Source organism: Calidris pugnax, unplaced genomic scaffold (assembly GCF_001431845.1).
Source record: "Calidris pugnax isolate Ruff unplaced genomic scaffold, ASM143184v1 scaffold25, whole genome shotgun sequence".
NCBI lineage: Eukaryota > Metazoa > Chordata > Aves > Charadriiformes > Scolopacidae > Calidris > Calidris pugnax.
Window position 1 is genome coordinate 8587595 of NW_015090805.1, and position 19623 is coordinate 8607217.

A 19623-nucleotide genomic window follows, 5' to 3' on the forward strand; every position below is an offset into this window, starting at 1 on the left:
CTGCACTGGGGACTGAAAACTCTCCTGCAAACCCAACCCAACCTTTTCGCAGCAACACACTGAGGGATTTTGTTGCAAAGACCAAGTGATGTCAAGTGCGAAAGTACGAAAGTAACTGTTATTTACTTTTAGGATCTGCAAATCTTGATACTCGGGAATTTTAATATTTATCAGCCCATTTACAGGAGAAGTACAAATACCAACACCTTTAGCAACAGATGCTGACTTGTGTTGTCTTGCTGAATAAATCCAACACCTATTTTTCCAGGCAGAAGAGCTTGAATAAAATTCCTTTTATCACTATGGATCTTGAACTGCCATCCAGCGATCAGTTAGCTTGCAAAACCCTCTTTAAATGCTTCACAGCTGCTTCATTGACTCCATTGGGTTCTGCAGGTGAACAGTACCTAAAAAAGGCTCCATAAAGCCCTGGTGCTTCCACCTTGCATCCAAAGCTGAGCAGTGCTCTTTTCCCTAGTGCAGCATCTGAAGTCAAAAGTGCGTTTTCAGGTCCATCAAACACGTTCATCGTGGGCTCGATAAACCCATGCAATAGGCCAAGCCTATTGCAAACACCAGAAAAAAGACGTCCGCTGATTTTGGAGGTCTTCAGATCAGCTGTTGTAGGAAACACATTTGTAAAAAGGCAGGAGGATGACGAAAGAGCACTTGGAAGAACTGTGGGCTCAAAAACTGAAACGCTTCAACTGAAGCTGCCAGGCCGATCACCAGTGTGCATGGCAGTGCTAAGCTGAGCAAAGGTTGGACCAGTCCCTATGACTCGAAGACGTTAAGTCCAGAGGTGCAGAAAGCTGGTCAGCAAAAGTTTTTGTTTATATTGCTGTGACTTTCTAAAAGCTGGGTTCTTATCTGAACTGGCCGACCCTACTCCCTCCCTCGTCTCTGGGAACAACTACACGTTGCTGAGAAGCAATTCATTCTCACCATTTTGGACATCTGTTTTAAGGTGAGAAGAACTGGAGATACCTATCAGCCTCCACTGGTGACAAACAAAGCTTGGATAATGACCAGAGACTAGACGTGCAACTTGCAGAGGGCTGACATTAAGCAAGAGAAATCCCAACCTGTGCCTTTTAGCTCACTTGGGGTTTATAGGCGAGTCATCAGCCAGATTCCAAGGAGTAGCCTCTGATGGGTGGAGATAAAGGTGCTGGCAGTCCTCTTGTCATCTCACCGTCTTGCTGCCTGTTTCTGTACTTAGATAATCCTTGCTACATAGTGACCTGGCAAACAAATTCAGCAGTCCATGGCGATCTTGTTCAAAAAGTACGTATATTTAATAGTGATAACAAATACAATTTTGTCCCCTGGAATTTCCACTACTGTATTTCAGTCAGTCCCTTCTATGGTCACTGCAGTTTGACTGTACATAGCTACTGTCTAAGCTGGATACACGGTTATGTTTTAGCAGTGTAGTACTCATATATTCTCTATAAATATAATAAAAGATTTAACATTTCTGTTTCAATTCTGATTCTTACACATATTTACTGGGTTTTCACAAAAAATACATGTCTCTTTCCTGCCTCCCCCAACCTTTTATTGGGTTCCAAATAAACCTGAGTTTGTAATTCAAGTCAGTATCTGCCATCTGTTCAGGTATGCAAATTCAACACAAGCCAAAGACGGGATTTTAGTGGTCCCCGCTCGCTAGCTTTGCAGCACAAAGATGTTCTTAGTATGAAGAAAAAGAAAATGCCTTGATGATTTTAAATGAAAGGAAGCGCTAGAATGGACCCCTGGGAGGCACAGGTGCTCTGTACAAACAGAAGACGACATTTTTCAATCGGAAAATGAGTAAAATTATTTCAGGGCTGTCTTTTTTATCATATTGGGATTTTTATGTCTGTTATTTTACAGGTAGTTAAGCTACCTCAGAGGCGGGTGTCCTCGCTACAGCGAAGAGAGCAAGATGCATATGGACTCCCTTGCACCGAACTGACGGGCAGCGTCAGTGCTGAGGTGAAGGTCCCATCTGCAGGGATGAGAAGGGCGCTATGGGCGTTCACGCTCTGCTGGTTTTGCCAGCAAGCATTCAAACTGCTGAACAGTCCAGTTATCTGTTCTGTCAGTATCTGGATTAACGGCCAATTTTTTTTTCTTGCAGATTGTGAGGTAAGGCTGAGAATTGGGAACACGCGCTCAGCTACGGGCTCTGCTGGAGATCTTCTCCCCTGCCTCTGCTGGCCTTCCTCCCCCAGTCCCCGTGTGTGTCTCTCATTAAAAGCTTTTCGAACAGGGGAAACTCTCAGCGTTTGCACAGACACCAAAGCAATGGGGCCACAAAATTGTTTGCAAAAATATTGATAAAAGTAGGGCTTGGATTCCTGCTGATGGTCCCGAGGTAAAACCTCCATCTTCCAGAGACAACCCCAAGAAGAAGACAATGCCTCTCCTGTGTTTTGGAATGCCATTAAAGGGGTGGACAGCAGTGGGGCTGCCCGCTTGGGAACCAGACTGGAACAAGCTTTGCTGAGATGTTCCGTACACACAAACACATACGCAAGCACGGTACAGACGAAAGAAAAGAGTAGTCTTTGGCTAAACCTTCTAATTTATAGGAAATGGTTTGAAGACAAAAACAGAACCAAAAAAAAAAATGTTGCCAACCTCTCAGATGTATCATTTACTTATAAAAAGAAGACGGGTATGTAGAACATGATGCCTTTTAAGAAAGTTAACCTTCACCGCTCATAACAATGCTGAATTTTTGGTAACCACTGCATTACCAATCTTGCAGTATAAAATGGCATTGGTACAGGTTCATGTGTCCTTTATTAGTCTTTTTAATTCATTGCAGTCTCTCAGAAAAGCCTTCAGGTGTGTCCAATGCTGCTTTGCTGTAACAGGGGCTAACGCAGTCCTGCATGTAGGCGTGCCATGGAACTAGTACAACTACAAAAATCGGAGGTGACTGGATTGTTTAAACACAGCGTGCTGCAATCTGGATTTCTGTTTGAAGCATCCGCTTGCAGGCCCACCATATGAAAGAAACGGGCCCCTAGCATGGTAAATTTCCATGTGATTAAATTTGTTTTTCAATAATAACTTCTGAGTGACATAATAAAATCATCATTTTCTTTAGGAAAAAAAATGATTCCGTTATTAGCCATTTTATGTAATTAACAGCTTTGACTTCAAATGCTCCCACTTTTTTCTGAATGTTTAGATCCCTTGTGTCTTTATTCAAACTTCTGCCAACTTCATCTTGGCAGTGCTTGTTAGCAAGCTGACTTTGGACATCGTATCTCGAGTTTTTCAACTTGTCTAGCCACGAGAACAATGCCTGTAGCAGCAGAAAGTACTGTGTGGCACAGGCAGACGGAGCACGGACAGTCTTACCACAGAACCTGGAGGGAACTGGCATTCATGGCACCACGCAGATTACCTTGATGAATCAAACTGTTAATGCTCGCTGCTCTTCCAATCAACCTCACTGCAATACTAGGTGAGAGCAGTGAAAATACACATTCACGTAGCTCTTTCAAGACATGTTTTACTGTACAGTCAGAGGCTAAATGCTAATATTTCTTAACAGCACAAGCAGAGCCCTTTTCTTTCAACTTTAATATGTAGGACAACACCTTCCATACAAGCAGACCTCTGATCTTCTACGTCGGACCACTGTAGCGTATTACGTAGTCACAGTAACATGCCTGTGGCTTTCCCTTCTTGTTAGAAGTAAAAAAGGCTAGGTCCCAGAGAAGAGCAGTGCAAATCCCGGGATGTCAGACTAACACTGGCCACTGACAGCATCTGCTGCATTGAAGGAAATCTGTGTGGGGCTCATCTGCTGCAGCTGAGGCATCCTCGCTTCCAGCGGCTTGTCGCTGGTCGACTGCATCGTCTGGTTCCTCTTCCGCAGCATCTGTCCGATCCCCATCATGGGGAATCTGCCTCTGCTTTTAACACAGTTAGGGCTGCCCAAGGGGTTGTTGGAAACCAGCTGAGTAGGGGACACTGCTTCTTCCTTTCCCGGATACGCTTTTTCTTCATACGTGAATGAGAGCTGGGTGGGGTGGACGGGGGACGTACTCCCCGGCGGAAAAAGCGGGGACAGTGTCCTTTCACTTGAGCTTTTGTATGGGAAATTCATTGGCGAGCCTAAAACCCTGTACTGATGAGAGGGGGAAACCTGGTCTATTTGGTCCTCTCTGTCGACCGACTCGAAGGAGTGCACAATATTCAGGATGAGAGGAGAGTCCTTCGCCCGGCCCCCGATCCGGGCCGGCTCCTGCTGTGGGGACTCCTGCCTCTTGAGGAGCCGAGGGGTTCTGGGGGGAGGCTGCTGGACTTCCAGGTACTCCAGGGAGCTGGAAGTGACGCAGCCCGTCTTGTTTGCCAGGGGTTCGTGGAAAGGGCTTACCCCACCGCCGGAGTCTGCAAAGCAATCAGAAAAGGAACCAGAAGAGCAGATTGCATTTAATAGCACTGCCTTCCCTGCCTTACGGCAGACAGCATCCAACACCACCTTTAACAAATTTTAGAAGAGCGTGACAAATGCACTGCCTAAAACAAATGGTCTTAGGAATATACTCAGAACCTAATTCCCTGACTCTCATTTGATACTTACATTGTTGTTTCATGGGCAATTTATCTGCCACTTTTCCTCAAAGGCAGGAGGAGTGCTTAAACTGAGTAAGACAAAGACATGAAACGGAAAACCACAGATGTCTTCAGCTGTTTGCATTAATTATATCCTCTAAGGCCATGTCTGAGAAATCTCACATTTTCCCTTTCTTAGCACAACTTTGTATGGCTTTAACTGGGTCTGCATACTGTATTCACTGACATACCTAGAGACACAGGGGACAACAGCGAGTTAATTCCTAATGTCTTTCCTTGCATTTTGGAACAAAATCTGTTCTTGGTTTCACACATGTAAATATGGAGTAGCTGCACTGGCCAGATTCAGGCTGTTACAGTTGGAACAGATTTGCTGCATCGACTTCAGTGAGAATCTTCCCCCAGCAAGGACCAAATATAAATGGAACAATCTTTGCAGGACTTGGCCCAGTAAAACAAAACAGCTCGTGGAGAAGATCTGCTCGGTTTCTACAGGATGCTGGCAATTGCTTATCCCAAGCCAGTCGCTTTGCTACCTTTATGGAAAGCTATCCAAGGAGCTTGCTTTGCTAGGTTCCCCCTAAGTGAAAGAATAGTGGACCAGCAGTTAATCACTGTCCATGAATTCCTCAGTCTCAAACTGTTTAAAAGGGATATAAAATAATTTAGGTCTTCCCTGAGGTCACAGCTACAAATCTCACATATACTTCTTCTGAAAGGGATGGTCTTGGCAGGGGTTGGGACCTGAAATGACTAATTTCTTTCCAAAACAGGTCAAAATTGTTTGACTGCTTCACTTAAGAAGTGTCAAAACATGGTTTCCATAAGCAGAGAAATGCGTTAGCTGAGGTCTGAATGATTGTCAGGTTTCAGTTAAAAAAAGCAGGGAGAAACCCAATGAGTTAAAAAATTAAATTGGTTTACTTCCCCCTGTGCCTCTCTCCCAAAAGAAGCAACAAATCTGAACAAAATGAGCACTTTTAAAATGTTTTTTACATTTTTCACAAAAAGTATGTCCCATTTCTGGCCAACCCTCTGGACTACTGCTACCTTACAGCAGATGTGCCTATGCTGCCAGACGAACACCATTTTGATTTTTTTTTTTTCAGGTAGAAAGCATCAAATGATATATTATCAAGTCATGAGAAAGAGCATGAAGCCACCATAATAATCCACCACTCTAAATAACCCCCTGACACTACAGTAAACACTTTACATCGCCGTATTTCCCTCCCTCTGCTCTGTAGTGACACCCCTACCTTTAATTCCCTCATTTAACAGCAGGCTACATCACCTTCCTGATCCGCAGTGTCTCCTGTCCAGGTGTGCACCACCGACACCCCGTTTTCCCTTCTGACTCCTCTTTTCCTCCACTCCTTTCTTCCACCTCCTTTTGCGAGCAGCTCTCACCCATCCCTCCCAGGCTGCCTCCTACCCTGTGTGATTAATGCTCTGCTCTCCTCCGACTGTCTCGTCTTTTCCTTTCCCCGTTAATGCCTTTCCCCCTCCTTTTGCTGCCTGAAATTCGCTGGGGTTGGCAGTCCCACCCGCATTTCCTCTTGGCTGCCTGCTTCCCCTTCCTCCACCATCAGCTGCTGCCTGCTGCTTCTTCCAGGGATGCCACCGTTACCAGCACTCTCCTCAGGGTCAGGGATTTCTTCCCCTGCTGCCTTTTAGTCCTCTCTTAGCAGAACACATTTGCCGGTAGGAAGAAGCATCTCTACCAGCTTTGCTTTGTCAGTGATCTGGGGTGGGTGTTGATGCTTTCAAAGCACCAGCGTGAAGTGCAGATGATTTTGTGTAAGTACATATAAATAGAGAAAGCAAGCTTTTTTTAAAGCACTGTGGGAATTCTGTCAAATAAGAAGAGAAGTAAAAGTGAGCACTCATGACTGCTGAACATCGTTATGGTTTCCTCAGGATGTTGCATTCAATGTTTGACTATGTTATCCAGCCCTCTTTCACATACCACCTCCAGAGCAGACAGTGAATGCAAAAGCCCACAACTATTTACTAACAAACACGCAACACACAAGACGCTCTCATTAATACCGTGCATGCCCACACATGCACATGCATACAGGGACACACTGCTGGTATTTCTCCCACTGACCTTTCTCCGGACCTCCAGCCTTGGTGACTTTCCGGTCCTTCAGCAGAGCCTTGGTGTTCTGTATCTGTGAGATAAGACAGGAAGAAGGCTGTCTATATGAAACTGGACTTTTCTCAGTTTTCTTTGGGAGCTGACGGTGAAGAATCTCCCCTTTCTTTTCTTGTTCTTTGAGTTTTTTGTCCTTTAGGTTGTAAAACAAACAAGAACAATTTGGTTTACTTAAGGGAAGTTTAAATGACCCCCAGATTTATAAGCACGCCACTTACCGAGCTGAATTTAAAACTATACATTTACAAGGAACTTATCCTGGCTACTCAAAATAACTAAAACTTCCATGTCTCATTTTCCTCTGATCTGTTTGACATGATTTCATGGCTCCCATCTGCTCTGACACTCATGCAGTGTGAAGGTTGGTTTGGGAAAATTAAAGGAAAAGGAAGGCTTTCCCTTCGGAGGCTATTAGTTGTAGGAGACCTCACCGGAACAAGTAGATGCAGGTTCGTGCTCCTTCATACCTGAAATTTGCCTCCCCATCTAAACATTGAAGAAAAGGTCTTTGGTTTCTCTTTATTGCACTTCCTCCAACATTTGAAAAGGTGAGCTGCAAAGCTTTAAAGAAGCTTAAATTCTTTGAGTCTATCTTTTGTCCAAACAAGATCTGGAGGAATACAACCCTTGCTTTTACAGCATGTCTGCAACTGCACAAGACATGGAGGAGGAGAAAATTACCAACTCAACCCTTCACTGAACTCCTTTTCGTGACAGGGAAGGCAGCTGAAGGTGGTGTTGCAAGCACATACATCCTAAAAGATAAGTTTGATCTCCAGTGATGACAGAGGCAAAACAGAACCCGTGAGTGGGATCTGAAGAGGAATCCAATTTTCAAAGCACTGTTTTACAGTGAAAATTAATTGTTTCTTTTTTCAACATGAATCACTAGATTCTGTAAGCTGCATAACACTCTTTACCTGGTACTGATTTCAAGGGGAGTCAAAAGTCTTATTTCACTTCTAAAAATCAGGCATCAGATTTGTGGCCCATATTTTGCTACCGTTCAAAGACTTCAACAATCTTTCACCTTTCTGGAACAAATCTGTCTGGTGTGGTTTTAGATGTCAGTCTCAAAGAAGTGGGACTTTAGTTTTGGTTGCTTTGGGATTGTTTCTTTAAGGGGTCATCTATGTGAGATTCTTTGTGTAGTTGTAATTCTCATTTAAGCAACATGTCTTGCTCTGTCTTATTGAAAAGTCACTCTAACTACAAGCCTTTTTTCTAAAAATGCAGGGAAGCTCCTTCACCCAGTTACGTGCTGAGGTCTGTATTTTGTCTGATAATTATGCACCGCCAAAGCGCTGGCTCTCTTGATGATTTTCTATTGAAAGTTCATTGATATGAAGTGTATTTAAACCCTCATGCGAAGTGACATGCATATATGTGAGAGAGGGAAAGAAAGACACAGAAGAAAACTTGGGTTCTCTTGGGCCACTACACAGCTCTGGAAACATATTAAGACAATATGAGGAAAATACCTGAACGGCACTCCTTATGATCATTCCCAGCTCAGAGTCTAGCCCCCCACATAGAAGGTTTCTGGGCAGTGCTGGGCTCATTAACCTTCCAATTTTCAGAAGTTACGGAGTCAGAAGGAAGAGCTTCAGTGAACTCTGGTTTTTAATTTTATTACAGAAGTGGTTAGGTGACTTGGGAGAGCGAGAACCAGAGACCCTCTCTGAGCTCCTCACTGCCTTCACCTCAGTCTCCCTTTTCACATGTGTTTTTTGAACCCAGCCTTCTCTCCATCCATCCCTTATCCCCTCCAATTTCTTTCCCTTTAGCTAGCTAAAGCTGGCTAACCCTCCCAGAGAAACAAACCAATGCTTGTGTGGAGCTGTCATCACTTTGCTTGCATGATACCTCTTCGCCTTCAATACCTGATGTCTTTGCCCTTGCCTTTTGAGGCTGTGAACACCTCCAGCACCGAGCATTTATTCCTCCCTGCCTGTGCTGTGCTTGGAACAATGCAACATCTGATCGGTCCCAGGCACTGTCTTGGCGAGCATAGTCACCACTGATGATGATGAAGTAATAACAACAGTAATAACAACAATAGCACTAATAATAACAATGCTGTGTGAATAACACGCTGTGACAATAGAGTCAGTGGGAGCTGTACAGCTAATTTTGAGCCCACCGCGCTATTTTTTCCTCTCAAGGCTCTGAAACTCTGCTGCCAAGTTCAGCAGAGACTGGGCTCTACTGAGTATCTTTTTTTAAAGGTACTTGTGAGGATGAGACCAAGTGGTGACTATATTAAGCCTAAAGGAGCCGATCGAGATTCTTAGCGGCTTTCTGCTATTTTGGATAGGTGAGGAATGAATTTGCACGTCGGTTGCTGCAGCATCTGTCAGAATGCAGGACGTTTCAATGCTGCAATATTTTTAGGCTAATGGTGCAAGAGCCAAGCCGCAGCTCCTCACCTGCCAAGTGCCCCTGACTTTGCCTTCACACTGCTGTTAGGTTTTCTAAGCATCAGTAATACAGTCGTACTGTAAATTAAAAGCACCCATGAAAAAGAAAATTCACATATCTGGTGTTAGCAATTAATTAGTTTACCCTGGATGAATACTGCAAATAGTCTTAGGAGTATTTTTAAAACTTACTAACACTGTTTCTCTTAAATGATGGTTGTGAGAGGGGGAAATGACCAAAATCCTAAATTCCCAATGTGCCACATACTATTATATATTTTCAAAGGAAAGGAAGATTTCCTTTGGGGGAGTTATAAAAGTTTGCTCTTCACTGTACCGTGCACAGCCACGTAATGGCACGCTGTCGCACAATGCAGGAGTTGTACCGGTATGTTATACTTGAATAGGTTTGGCATTACATCATCCTCTGCTATTTCCTGTCCTGACCTCGACCCGAAAACATACTCCTAGTCCCAGCAACCTATTTGAAAGGAAGATAAAGGGTATTTGCCTTGGCTGTGTCTGAAATGGTGATAGGACGGTGACACAAGTTCTTAAAAATTGCAAATTCTCCGGGTCTGAGCTCAGTAACTACCTTGCAGGAGGCAGGTTTCCCCAGCACTGGTGCCTTGGATTCACTGCAGGGATGGCTGCCCATCACCCGAGGCCTCTCCAACAAAAAGGGAGAGATGGAGAGACAGGCAGACTGCTGCCTCCCTCCTCCCCGTGCTGCCCATCTGCCCTGAGCACTAAAACCCAATCAGCCTGCAAAACAGCCTGGTTACTTAGCACCGACAGCAGCTCCCAGCACCCTCAGCCTTGGCACATCGATCCCACCACCCCAGGGTAGGAAACCTCATGGAGAAGAGGGTCTGGGAACGACCACTGCCCATGTGCCCCGCTGCCTGCCCCACCAACAGGCGCTGCTGCTGGCAGGCAGACCCCGTCCAAGGCAAAGTCCACGTTTCACATCACTGGAGTGAGGTGAAAGAAATTGAGTCGGCTGCTGAAGCTGAAGCTGACCAGCTCTCTCCCTGCTATTCCCATGGCAACGCACAGCTATGCTCTCCATGCAGCATCTGCCTAGGGACCAGTGCCTCCCAGTTCCCCTCTGGAAATGAAGGGTGATGCAGGGACTCTACCTACAGCTCCTGAACCTGCCTGAGCTTATGAAATCCCCCTCCCTGAGTCCCAGTGGCACCCACTGATCCCAGCAGCATGAGCTAGATACCACCAGGGCTGTGTTCCCATCCACATGAAGGCATTTAAGGAGAGGGGTCTGCCATAGTTACAAATAGCAGTAGCATCCCTTGGTCTGTATTCACCAACTTGTGCTGCTTCAACTGTCCTGGTACAGTAGGGGTAACACAAACCCTTTGTGTAAATGCAGCTGAAGTGATATAAACCATGCTTTATACACAGCTATGCCCATGCAGAAAGAGAAGATACTGTATGATTATCATGGTGTCTGCACTGTGATTGCATCAAGGTAACTATTTCAAGAAAGAAATGACACCCCCTCATCCTCTAAATAGCTCCACTGGGACTAACTCTGAGTGCAGGAGAGGCTTTGGAGGAAGCCTTTATCCCTAAGTATGCCTACACACCAAACTGGGGTCATACAGTGGCGCTACCATTCGTTCTCAATTATCCTTAGAGGCGTTAAACATCAGCTCCCCTCTAGGAGCACGGGGACTTCAGGACCACCACCAAACCAGACCGTGCGTTTCTGTGCATGTTGGCTATGTGCAAGTGCACAGGCAGGCCTTGCTGCAGACTCCCCTGCTCCAGGCAGGTAAACAGAAGCTGTATGGCCTGTGGCTCTCAGTCACTGCACAAAGAAGTGACACCAGCAGCTGGGGGAAGCTGGCCCAGAGAGCACCGGGATGCACCAGGCGACATCTGCAGCGTTCACCTCCAGGTACCTGCCTGTGTTTCCAAGGGAAGGTTACCCTGCAACAGCTTGAAGTGAGCTGTCAAAGAGCGCTTTGAAATATTACATTCATTGAGTCTACCCACTGCTGATACATTTTAAGTAAAGTGGTTTTTGATTTATGTAAGAAAAGAATGATAAGTACTTTGCCCTGATATTTCCATCTGGCTTGCAGTTCAGCTTGTCTTGCAAGCAGTCTTTAAAATAAACAAAACCAGCCATGATACAAATCTGCCCCTGCAATTAGATCATCAATCCAGCGCTGAGGAGTAGCTTTTGAAATAGGTACACTCTTCAGGAACACTGCTTTTTGTGTTGGTAGGTAAGGCTTGCACAGCTCATATTACTCTTGTAATTCTAGTGCTTGGTGAAGAATCAGCCAGGGAAGAAAAATGCAGCCATGTGATAAGTATTCCTTTAATACAAACTACCTTCTCTACTTGCAGGCAAAAAGACTGGAGACCAACAGAGCAAGTGTAACCTGGTTGAATCTTTTCTCTGGCCAAAGGAAGTCCCTCACAATGCAGTGGGCTAATTCTGCATCACTTCTGCTAAGAAGCAAAAAAATAGTAACCTGGGCAGAGTTTTGTGCTAATACAGTTTCACTGTTTCTGGTACTCACACCAGGGTTGGCCCAGGATACCAGGCATGCCAGGTGACCAGGTCACCCTGGCTGTCACTCAGCTCTCTGCCAAGGTCTTGTGACTCAAGGCAACACAGTTATGGTCTTCTTACAACACCAGCAACTTGCACCCCAGAATGAAACTACGGAGCCCCCTGAAAAAGTTTGTATTATTTTGCTAAACAGAGCAATTAAAACTTTTATTTCCTTCAGGAAAGCTGAAAGTCACTTTTACACTTCCACTCTATGGGGTTGTTCTTTGCTCCTTCAAAAAGAAATTAAGGGAATTATTTGTCATGCACAAGCAAGACCACAGGTCTTTTTTTCTCCACAGGTCCAGAAACCCATTGCCTTAATCACAATTGCCAGGGATCCTCAAATTCAGTCTGCTTTCAAAGTACCTTAATGAGCTTTAATGGTCTTTACCTCATAGGAGTCTTTATTTGCCTTGTATTTTTCTATCTGGTATAGCTGGTTCTTGTGGCAAATATTGTCCTGGCCTTCAGACTTCTGTGGAGAGAGAAGCACAGAAAAGTAAAGCATGTAAGATAATTGGAGAAAACTAATGCTCAATTACTGCTTAATGGACCATATCCACTCTTGGCATTCAGTGGAGGCGCATCAAGTTATAGAGGAGGTGAATTTCATCCATTTCTTTTTAAACGTCATTGATAGCACCGTGATTACAATAAGCTTGCTAAAAGAACTGAGAAAAAACTTCTTAGTTTTTACTAAGAAGCTGTTGTCAGATTGGAAGGCTGTTGGGCGACAGTTTCTCTAAGAAGCAAACATAGTAAGAAGAAAACTCCATGCAACCCACCCTCTTCCCTGTGCTGTTACCTAGGAGCCTACAGACTCTCAACTACTTGAGACAGACCCCCAACTACTTGAGACTCCTCACCAGAGCACAGGCAGCACTCCGGTAAACACCACGCAAAACATGGCCTGAGATCTCCACTCCCCGGGACATACAAGGGTGACATGTGGCTGCAGATTCCTGCCATAGAGAAAGCTGCCATGCAAACCCTTCAGTAGGATTTTTGACCCCCAAGTCATCCTCAGGTCAGCAGGAGATTAGGAGACTTTATATTAATGCTATTTCTCTTGTAAAACTTTCAGCAAAGTTTTCACTTAAAAAATAAATAAAATCTTAATAGCTCTTAAGCTTCCTCTTGATTTCCTGAATCAAATTGCATTGCTTTATTGGCATTTCAAGCTGTAGAATTATGTCAACATATGGACTCAGCATGCCACAAGTCACAACTATGACTCTGCATGGCAACAGTTTGCTTTCTATAGGGTAACTGCCTAGCTGGAAGGGATCTCCTATGGAAACGGACTCGTGAGACTTAAAGCCTATTAGCAATTATCTCTGCAACTTGGAGAATTCTTATCTGAAATAATGTTATTAGTTTGTGAGGAATACTTCCCCTTCATGGTTACTGCTACAAAGGGAAAAAAAAAAAAACAAAAACCCTCAGGTAAAGGCTTGCAATCAAATGGCAGCAAGCAGGAAAAGTTTTAGCACTTTTTTATCCTCCTCACCCACTTGTCCAAAGAATTGGCATCAAGCAAAACTTACCCTAAGGCTTGCCAAGTACCGCTCCAGCTTCTTATTAAGCAGGAAGTAGATGGCAAGTGTGTGACTTGCCCTGTTTGAGAGCACAGTGTTGATGACGTCGCTGTTCTTGTAGCCCAGCTTCTCAGTCATATGGAGCAGCACGCTCTGGCTGAGGTCCTCAAGGTGTATCCTGCGCAGAGAGAGAGGCAGAGCATGCCATTTGTACTGTCCTGCCAGCGACAGAGCCTTGCCAGCCATGGGGGACATGGCAGAGCATAAGAGAGAGGCCTGAAAGGCTCAGTAATGTGGGAGTGATTAGCTCTCTCCTCCTGTGAGCAGGTAGGAAACGGGCAGACTATTCAGGAACCACGGGCACCACAGGAAGCCCTGATAGCTGAAGGAACAGCACTCTCCCCACTGTGTCCTACCCTGATGCAAAACAGCACCGTGATACTCAAGACGCTGCCATTTGTTACCCTACATCTGACCAGTTAAACCATTACGATCATCTGGCTGCTTTTGAAGGAAAAGAAGTAAAATCCAGCTCAGGTAGCTACATTTTGCTTTCTGAAACAACCCTTTTCTTGTAATCAAAAACTAGGGAATTTCACCCCGGAGAAAGGGGATGTACAGGGAGGATTATTACAGCAGCTCTCAAAATGGTAAAACTGCTGCCATACTCATGTTGGTTAAAAGCAGAAGTACAATACGTGTTTATATATGATCTCTCTTCTCTTGTAAAGTCTATAACAGACTCAGCCAAGGCGAGGAATGCAGTACAGCATCCTTGTGGAAATGGCAAAGCATCTTCTCAGTGTAAGTTAAAACCAGATTTTCCAAAGAACTCTGCTCCAATTTAGACCTTTAAATGCATTGGCCAGCTTCCCAGATGTGCCCATCAACTCCCATCCATCTCCAAAGAAATGCTGGGTTTTGTTCAGTTTCTAATGGATATTTCTTACTCCTAATACCAAGCCTAATATCTGGCCAAGGTAACTTAGGGGAGCCAAGGTGGTGGGGTTTTTTTTTTACTACCTGCCTTGCCCCTTCAAAAGGACCACTCTCCATCTTTCCCACTCCTGCCCTCTTGTCCCCCTGTCCTGTGCACCTGTAATGCGAGGAGTGCCCGGACAGCAGTCTCAGTCTGAGGTAGAGAACAGATGTAGAGACAAGATGTAAAACACAGTCTGGAAAATCTCAAATAACTCTTTTCCTTTATTTGGCGTGCTTATTAACATTCGTTCTGCAGCTAAGGAATGCTTGGGGTTGTTGGGGTTTTTTTTAAGTTCAAAAGCAAAACTTATCTTGGCCATTGCACATTAAAGCATCTGGACAGCAAAAGAAAGTCAAGCTATTTCTACTTGAGGTGCTCAGCAAAATGGGAAATTTTTGCTTGCCTTTGGGGAATTTCCTTAATAAAAGCTAGCTTATAAAAAGCCTGGGAGAATATTCTCCTGAAAATGCAGTTTCTGCCATTTTTCTGCCTTATCTCCATGCTCTCCCCTTTCCTACCAAGTTCTTGTCTTGGGAACAATGGGTGTTACCCCCAAAATGGCAGAAGAGCACCACAAGAACATAACACAGCTTCTTGCTTGTGTTATAAAAACATGATTAAGAAAGGAAGTGATTCCTTGCAAACTCAGCAGTGGATTTTTCAGAACTATTTTGACACATCTTACCCACATCTGCACACTAAAGAAAACTTGGAGAAACTCCGTTGAGGCTGAGTCTAGTGGCGCTTTCTGAAGCAAGTTCAAAAAAGAGTCTAGCCATGTCTTTAAATATTACAAACTTTATAAAGTATTTTCCCTATAAGGCTCCAGGATGACAAACGCTAGGTAGGTCAAGCTTGGGGCATCAACTAATTAAAGAAATACTATCCAAAAAATGAAGTGAAAGAAAGAATCTGTATGGTTTTCATTCTTTACAGCTTCACATAAAACCTGGGTTTGGACAGAAGGAGTATCTACTTTTTTCTTGTTTTCAGACCAAATAATGAGAAAAGCAGTGCAATGAGAAAAAAAAAAGACACTGATTTTTTTTCAATAGCAAAGCATAGCATTCCACATTGATGTTCCCTTGAAAAGTGGTTATAATAGGACCGGACTATTGTCCTCCCCATATACACATATACGCATGGGCAAACATATGCCCTCTCTATAGCTTGGCACTGCATTTCCTTCTGTTCTTCCATTTGATTCGCTTGCCTTTAGGAGGGAATGATTAATGGGCACTCCATAAAGAAAGAGCACTGCACAGCTATTCTATCTAATAGAGGCAGGCCTCCTCTGTAAGTCACCTACCTAACTGCCCCAGTGAGCAGACTCTTGAAGGGACACTTCCACCACAACCTGTCTAAAGCCTGACAACTGCAAGCTAAGGAGTTATAGAGGCATGAAAATGTACCTACAAATGCAAAAAAATTGTGAAAGCACATTCAAACCCCGTTTCTTTTTTCCTCTTTTCTACAGATAAGACACGCGGAACAAAAGAATTAAATTATCCATACAGCTCTCAGTTACACTTACATTCACTTAACAGATGCCACGTTATGTAGATTGATTAGACTCATTATGACAGTGATTTCATTAGCTTAATGACTCATTCAGTTTACACTTGTTTTCCCTTTCTTTACCATACAATGTTCATGCGTGCCATACTTCAGTACAGTCCGATGCATCATGGAAACTCAGATTTCCTTTTGTTGGACAGCATACTACGCAAATCAACTCAACTGCCCTTAAATTTGGGGCAGTAATGTTGAGATAATTGGTCTGCATGTTCTCATTCTTATTCCTTGTGAAACAATTGTTTGTAGGGGCCAACTTTATATTCTGTCCACATAGGTCTGAGGATTACAGGCAGCCAGCCTCACATATGCCCTCCCCGTTTCAGTGGATGGCTCTAGTGATGCCCCGAGGCATCCAAGCTGCTCAGCATCCATCCAGCCGTATTTTGAGAGTGGAAGACCCTCAGGTTATTCTCCTCAGGTCAAAGAACGGCATAGTCACAGCAATGCGCTACTTGAACATTAAGACAGACTCTGGATGGGAAATGCTTGCTGCTCAAGGAAGACACCTCTGTTCCCTGTCAACGCGGAGGGAAAAAGGAGGTGACCCAGGCAGGAGCCAGGACAATATGGGCTGCATCCCATCAGCCAGCTGACAGCAACATCAAAGGGAAAGGTCCTTTTTAAGCACCAAATTTTAAGCACCAAAATTAGGCTTTAAGTTGCTGACTTTGCCTCAGCCTTACTTAGGATCTCAGCCTGCAAGCTAGTAACTCCTGCAGTGAATCCTCTGCAGGTACTAGATGGTGTATGAGACGCAGCTGGAGGGCTTTGATAGAGGAAAGAGGTCTTATCTGATCAAATATAGACGTATATTTCTAAGTTAGTTGCCTAAGGCTCCATTTACAGTCACTGGAGAGGAACTTGGATCTCCTGGGCACAAAGTCATCCTATTGCAGAATCAAAAAGAAGTCAGATGAATCATTCTGTAAAAAGCGCCCTTATTTCTTTCTATTGACTGTAATGAGCACCCAGGCTGACTGGCTCATGTGTAGACTCTATACTGCAGATGTTCAAAGTCACGCAAGATTATTTCTAACCAAAGTGGACTACAAGTATCTTTCTTTTTCTTTTTTTTTTTTCCTCTAGATGGATGTTTGATGGGCCATGAGATTTGTTATCTATTTGCATTTAGTCATGCATTCACCATTGCACGGGTATTCGAGATCAACAACCAACAAAGCAAGATCATTTAACTCTGTCCTTTCTCACTACCATCTACATCTTTGCATAATCCACAGAACCTCACGTATGTATCACAAATAGGCATAACCTCTACTGGAAAAGTAGCTTGGCTTTTACTGACAAACAAGGAAAAGATAAAAACTACCTGTCATACATACCCATTGGTCTGGAGCCAATTAATCATATGATCTGCACCTCAGGCCACCCTGCAAATAATGTTCTGTATGCCAGCTTCTAATTTAAGGCATTGTTTTTGACCATTTCAAGCAACACATATTTAATGGCCCAATCCCAACTTTTAGGATGGAGTCACAAAAGCAATCCCAGAAAATGCACTGGGATGCTGGCACAAATGGAACTGAAACACCACAGTTTAACATATATAATGTATATAGACCCTGGCAGGCTTTCTCCACTCTTTCGCACAGTACCTGTTTGGGTATGTGACATTAGGCGGTGCTCTTCCAGGGTAATTCTCATTAAGCCATCGATTTGCAAGTGCCTGTTGGATGTTTGGTCTCTTTGCAGGATCTGGCTCTAGTAGAGATCGTAGAAAGTTTATGGCCGCTGTGGAGAAATCAAGAAAAAAACCCAAGAGCTATGTCATCTGCTTTATGACTTAACACAGTAGTTGAGTTACCACAGGTGTGCAGCTTGACCAAGAGTATACTAAAAATGAACGTTTTCCTTACAGCATGCTCTAATGTCCTTGAGAAAAGAAAAACTGATAAGGGATTAGTAAGTAAAATAAACAATGATTTATAGTCACAATGATTTATAGAGTCATAAAGGAGAGAAGAAAAAGTGCCTTTTGTTTCAGAGCTTGTTTGAAGTTTCTGAGCAGGTTAGCCAAAACTTAATTTTTGTACAAAGACAAGAGGCTGGAGTCAGGTCAGAGGCAAATCATTCAATCTGTATTTAAAGTAGAAAGGGATGGGCTGGGGGTGAGTGGAAGGGAGAGATGCAGAGCTGGGAGGGAAGACATGGAGAACTGGGCTCCCTTTGGCATTATAAGAACCAATTCTCTCCTTGGCTTCTATCCAACCTGCAGTCAGCTGCAGGAGGTTTTAGCCAAATTAAAAGAGCATTGAAGTCAAGTAATATCCTAAAAGACTCACAAGAAGTGCCTACCTGAGCTGAAAATAAACCATGTTTTAAATAGGTCTGGTCTTTATTCCTCAAATTATCAAGGCTAGATTCAGTTTATCAGCTACAAGATAGTAAAGAGTGAACTATGTCCTCTACAATTCCCTGTGTGAAAGATAAAGAAACCTAATTCTGGGAAAACCAAGATGGGAATGATTTTGTAGAGGAGATACAGTCAAGTGAGATGATGCCAAATGAATCCTAAATGAAGTCAAGGGGAAGCAAGAGGCTTGCAGCACAGTTTTTTGCAGGTCAGATGGACAAGACCTTGGGGGCTATTTTCCACCTTCTCCCACAGCAGAGCTATAGTTTCTCTCCTACACTCTCTGGAGCGTATTGTGTCTACCTCTCTCCTTACTGGCACAGGTGTCCTGAGCAGTGGCAGCACAGGACCACTGTGGCACAGGATGGTGTCCTCTGGGATGCACCTTCTGGGTAAGCTGCAGTACACCCTTGCCAACACATCTACTTCAGCTCAGTGCAGGCAAACCAAACACCTTAAAGCCTTGTGTTACAAAGCAGATCAAACTGGATGCACTAATACCTCAGTGCTAGAAAACTACGAAATTATGAGCCAGAGCTCCCATTTGGCTTTGTGGGCGTCTGGTCTCATCGCCACAGCAGGCTCACTGGCCACCATGCTGTTCCCTGTTTGGAAGCAGAGTGGCCCTGATGCCTCTTCACCAGCAATACAGTGAAACCCTCTTGAATCCCTGTTCCCACATGCAATTTAAGGAGAATAATATGCCTGCCAGTGAGGTCACGTTGTCTTCATCTGAAAAGAGCATACATTTTAACCTAGGCACAGTAGCACTGCCCGTCACAGGTTCTCCTTGACAAGACTGCTGCCTTCCTTCATGTTTTCCTGGCCATTCCCCTGAGCATTTTTATCTCCCCAAGCCTAGCCGCATCATTCCACCCACCACAGTACAGGACAGGGTGGCTGGGCTGAAGTGCCAGGGACAGGGCAGAGGATGAGGGAAGGAGGGTCTCTCCTCAAATAAATCAGGGTTAGACCCGATAGGTGCTGACTCCTAACAGCTTGGGTAACCTCCGTGTTCAACATCGTGCAAAAATCAAGCAACAACTGGGGAGAGCCCTGAGAGACTATCTATTTCATGCAGACCTACCATCAAAAAGTTTATATTTGGAAGAGAGAGAGTTACGGTTATGTATTTACCAGTTCAGCTAGGCATTGGCTGGGTTTTTTTCTAAGCTCTCTCTTCAGAAATCGCTGATTTATGAGAGATACTTTACCTAAATCTTTCCCAACATTTTTGTTGTTTTCCTACAACAGTAATATTGCGGAAGCAGCAGGAAAAGCCTCCGTCCAAGTTCATAAATGTCCTGGAAGCTGATGCTATGTTTGCTCCCCGTGTGCCCTGAGTGCCCCCCATCATGCGTCTTGGGCACAGAACCCTCTGTTACAGCAAACAAAC

The 19623-nt window shown here is 44.2% G+C and overlaps 1 protein-coding gene across 1 annotated transcript in view; it reads right to left on the reverse strand.

The window, feature by feature from the left end:
* Positions 1–1279: 1279 nt before the first annotated feature.
* HUNK (hormonally up-regulated Neu-associated kinase) overlaps positions 1280–19623 on the reverse strand; it is a 60774-nt gene continuing 42430 nt past the window's right edge. The window contains exons 7-11 of the mRNA XM_014938002.1: positions 17470–17605; positions 13306–13474; positions 12150–12233; positions 6701–6764; positions 1280–4401 (exon numbers count right to left, since the gene is read on the reverse strand). Coding sequence (XP_014793488.1) covers positions 3755–4401; positions 6701–6764; positions 12150–12233; positions 13306–13474; positions 17470–17605 — 1100 coding nt within the window. The 3' untranslated portion in view covers positions 1280–3754. The remainder of the gene's footprint in view (positions 4402–6700; positions 6765–12149; positions 12234–13305; positions 13475–17469; positions 17606–19623) is intronic.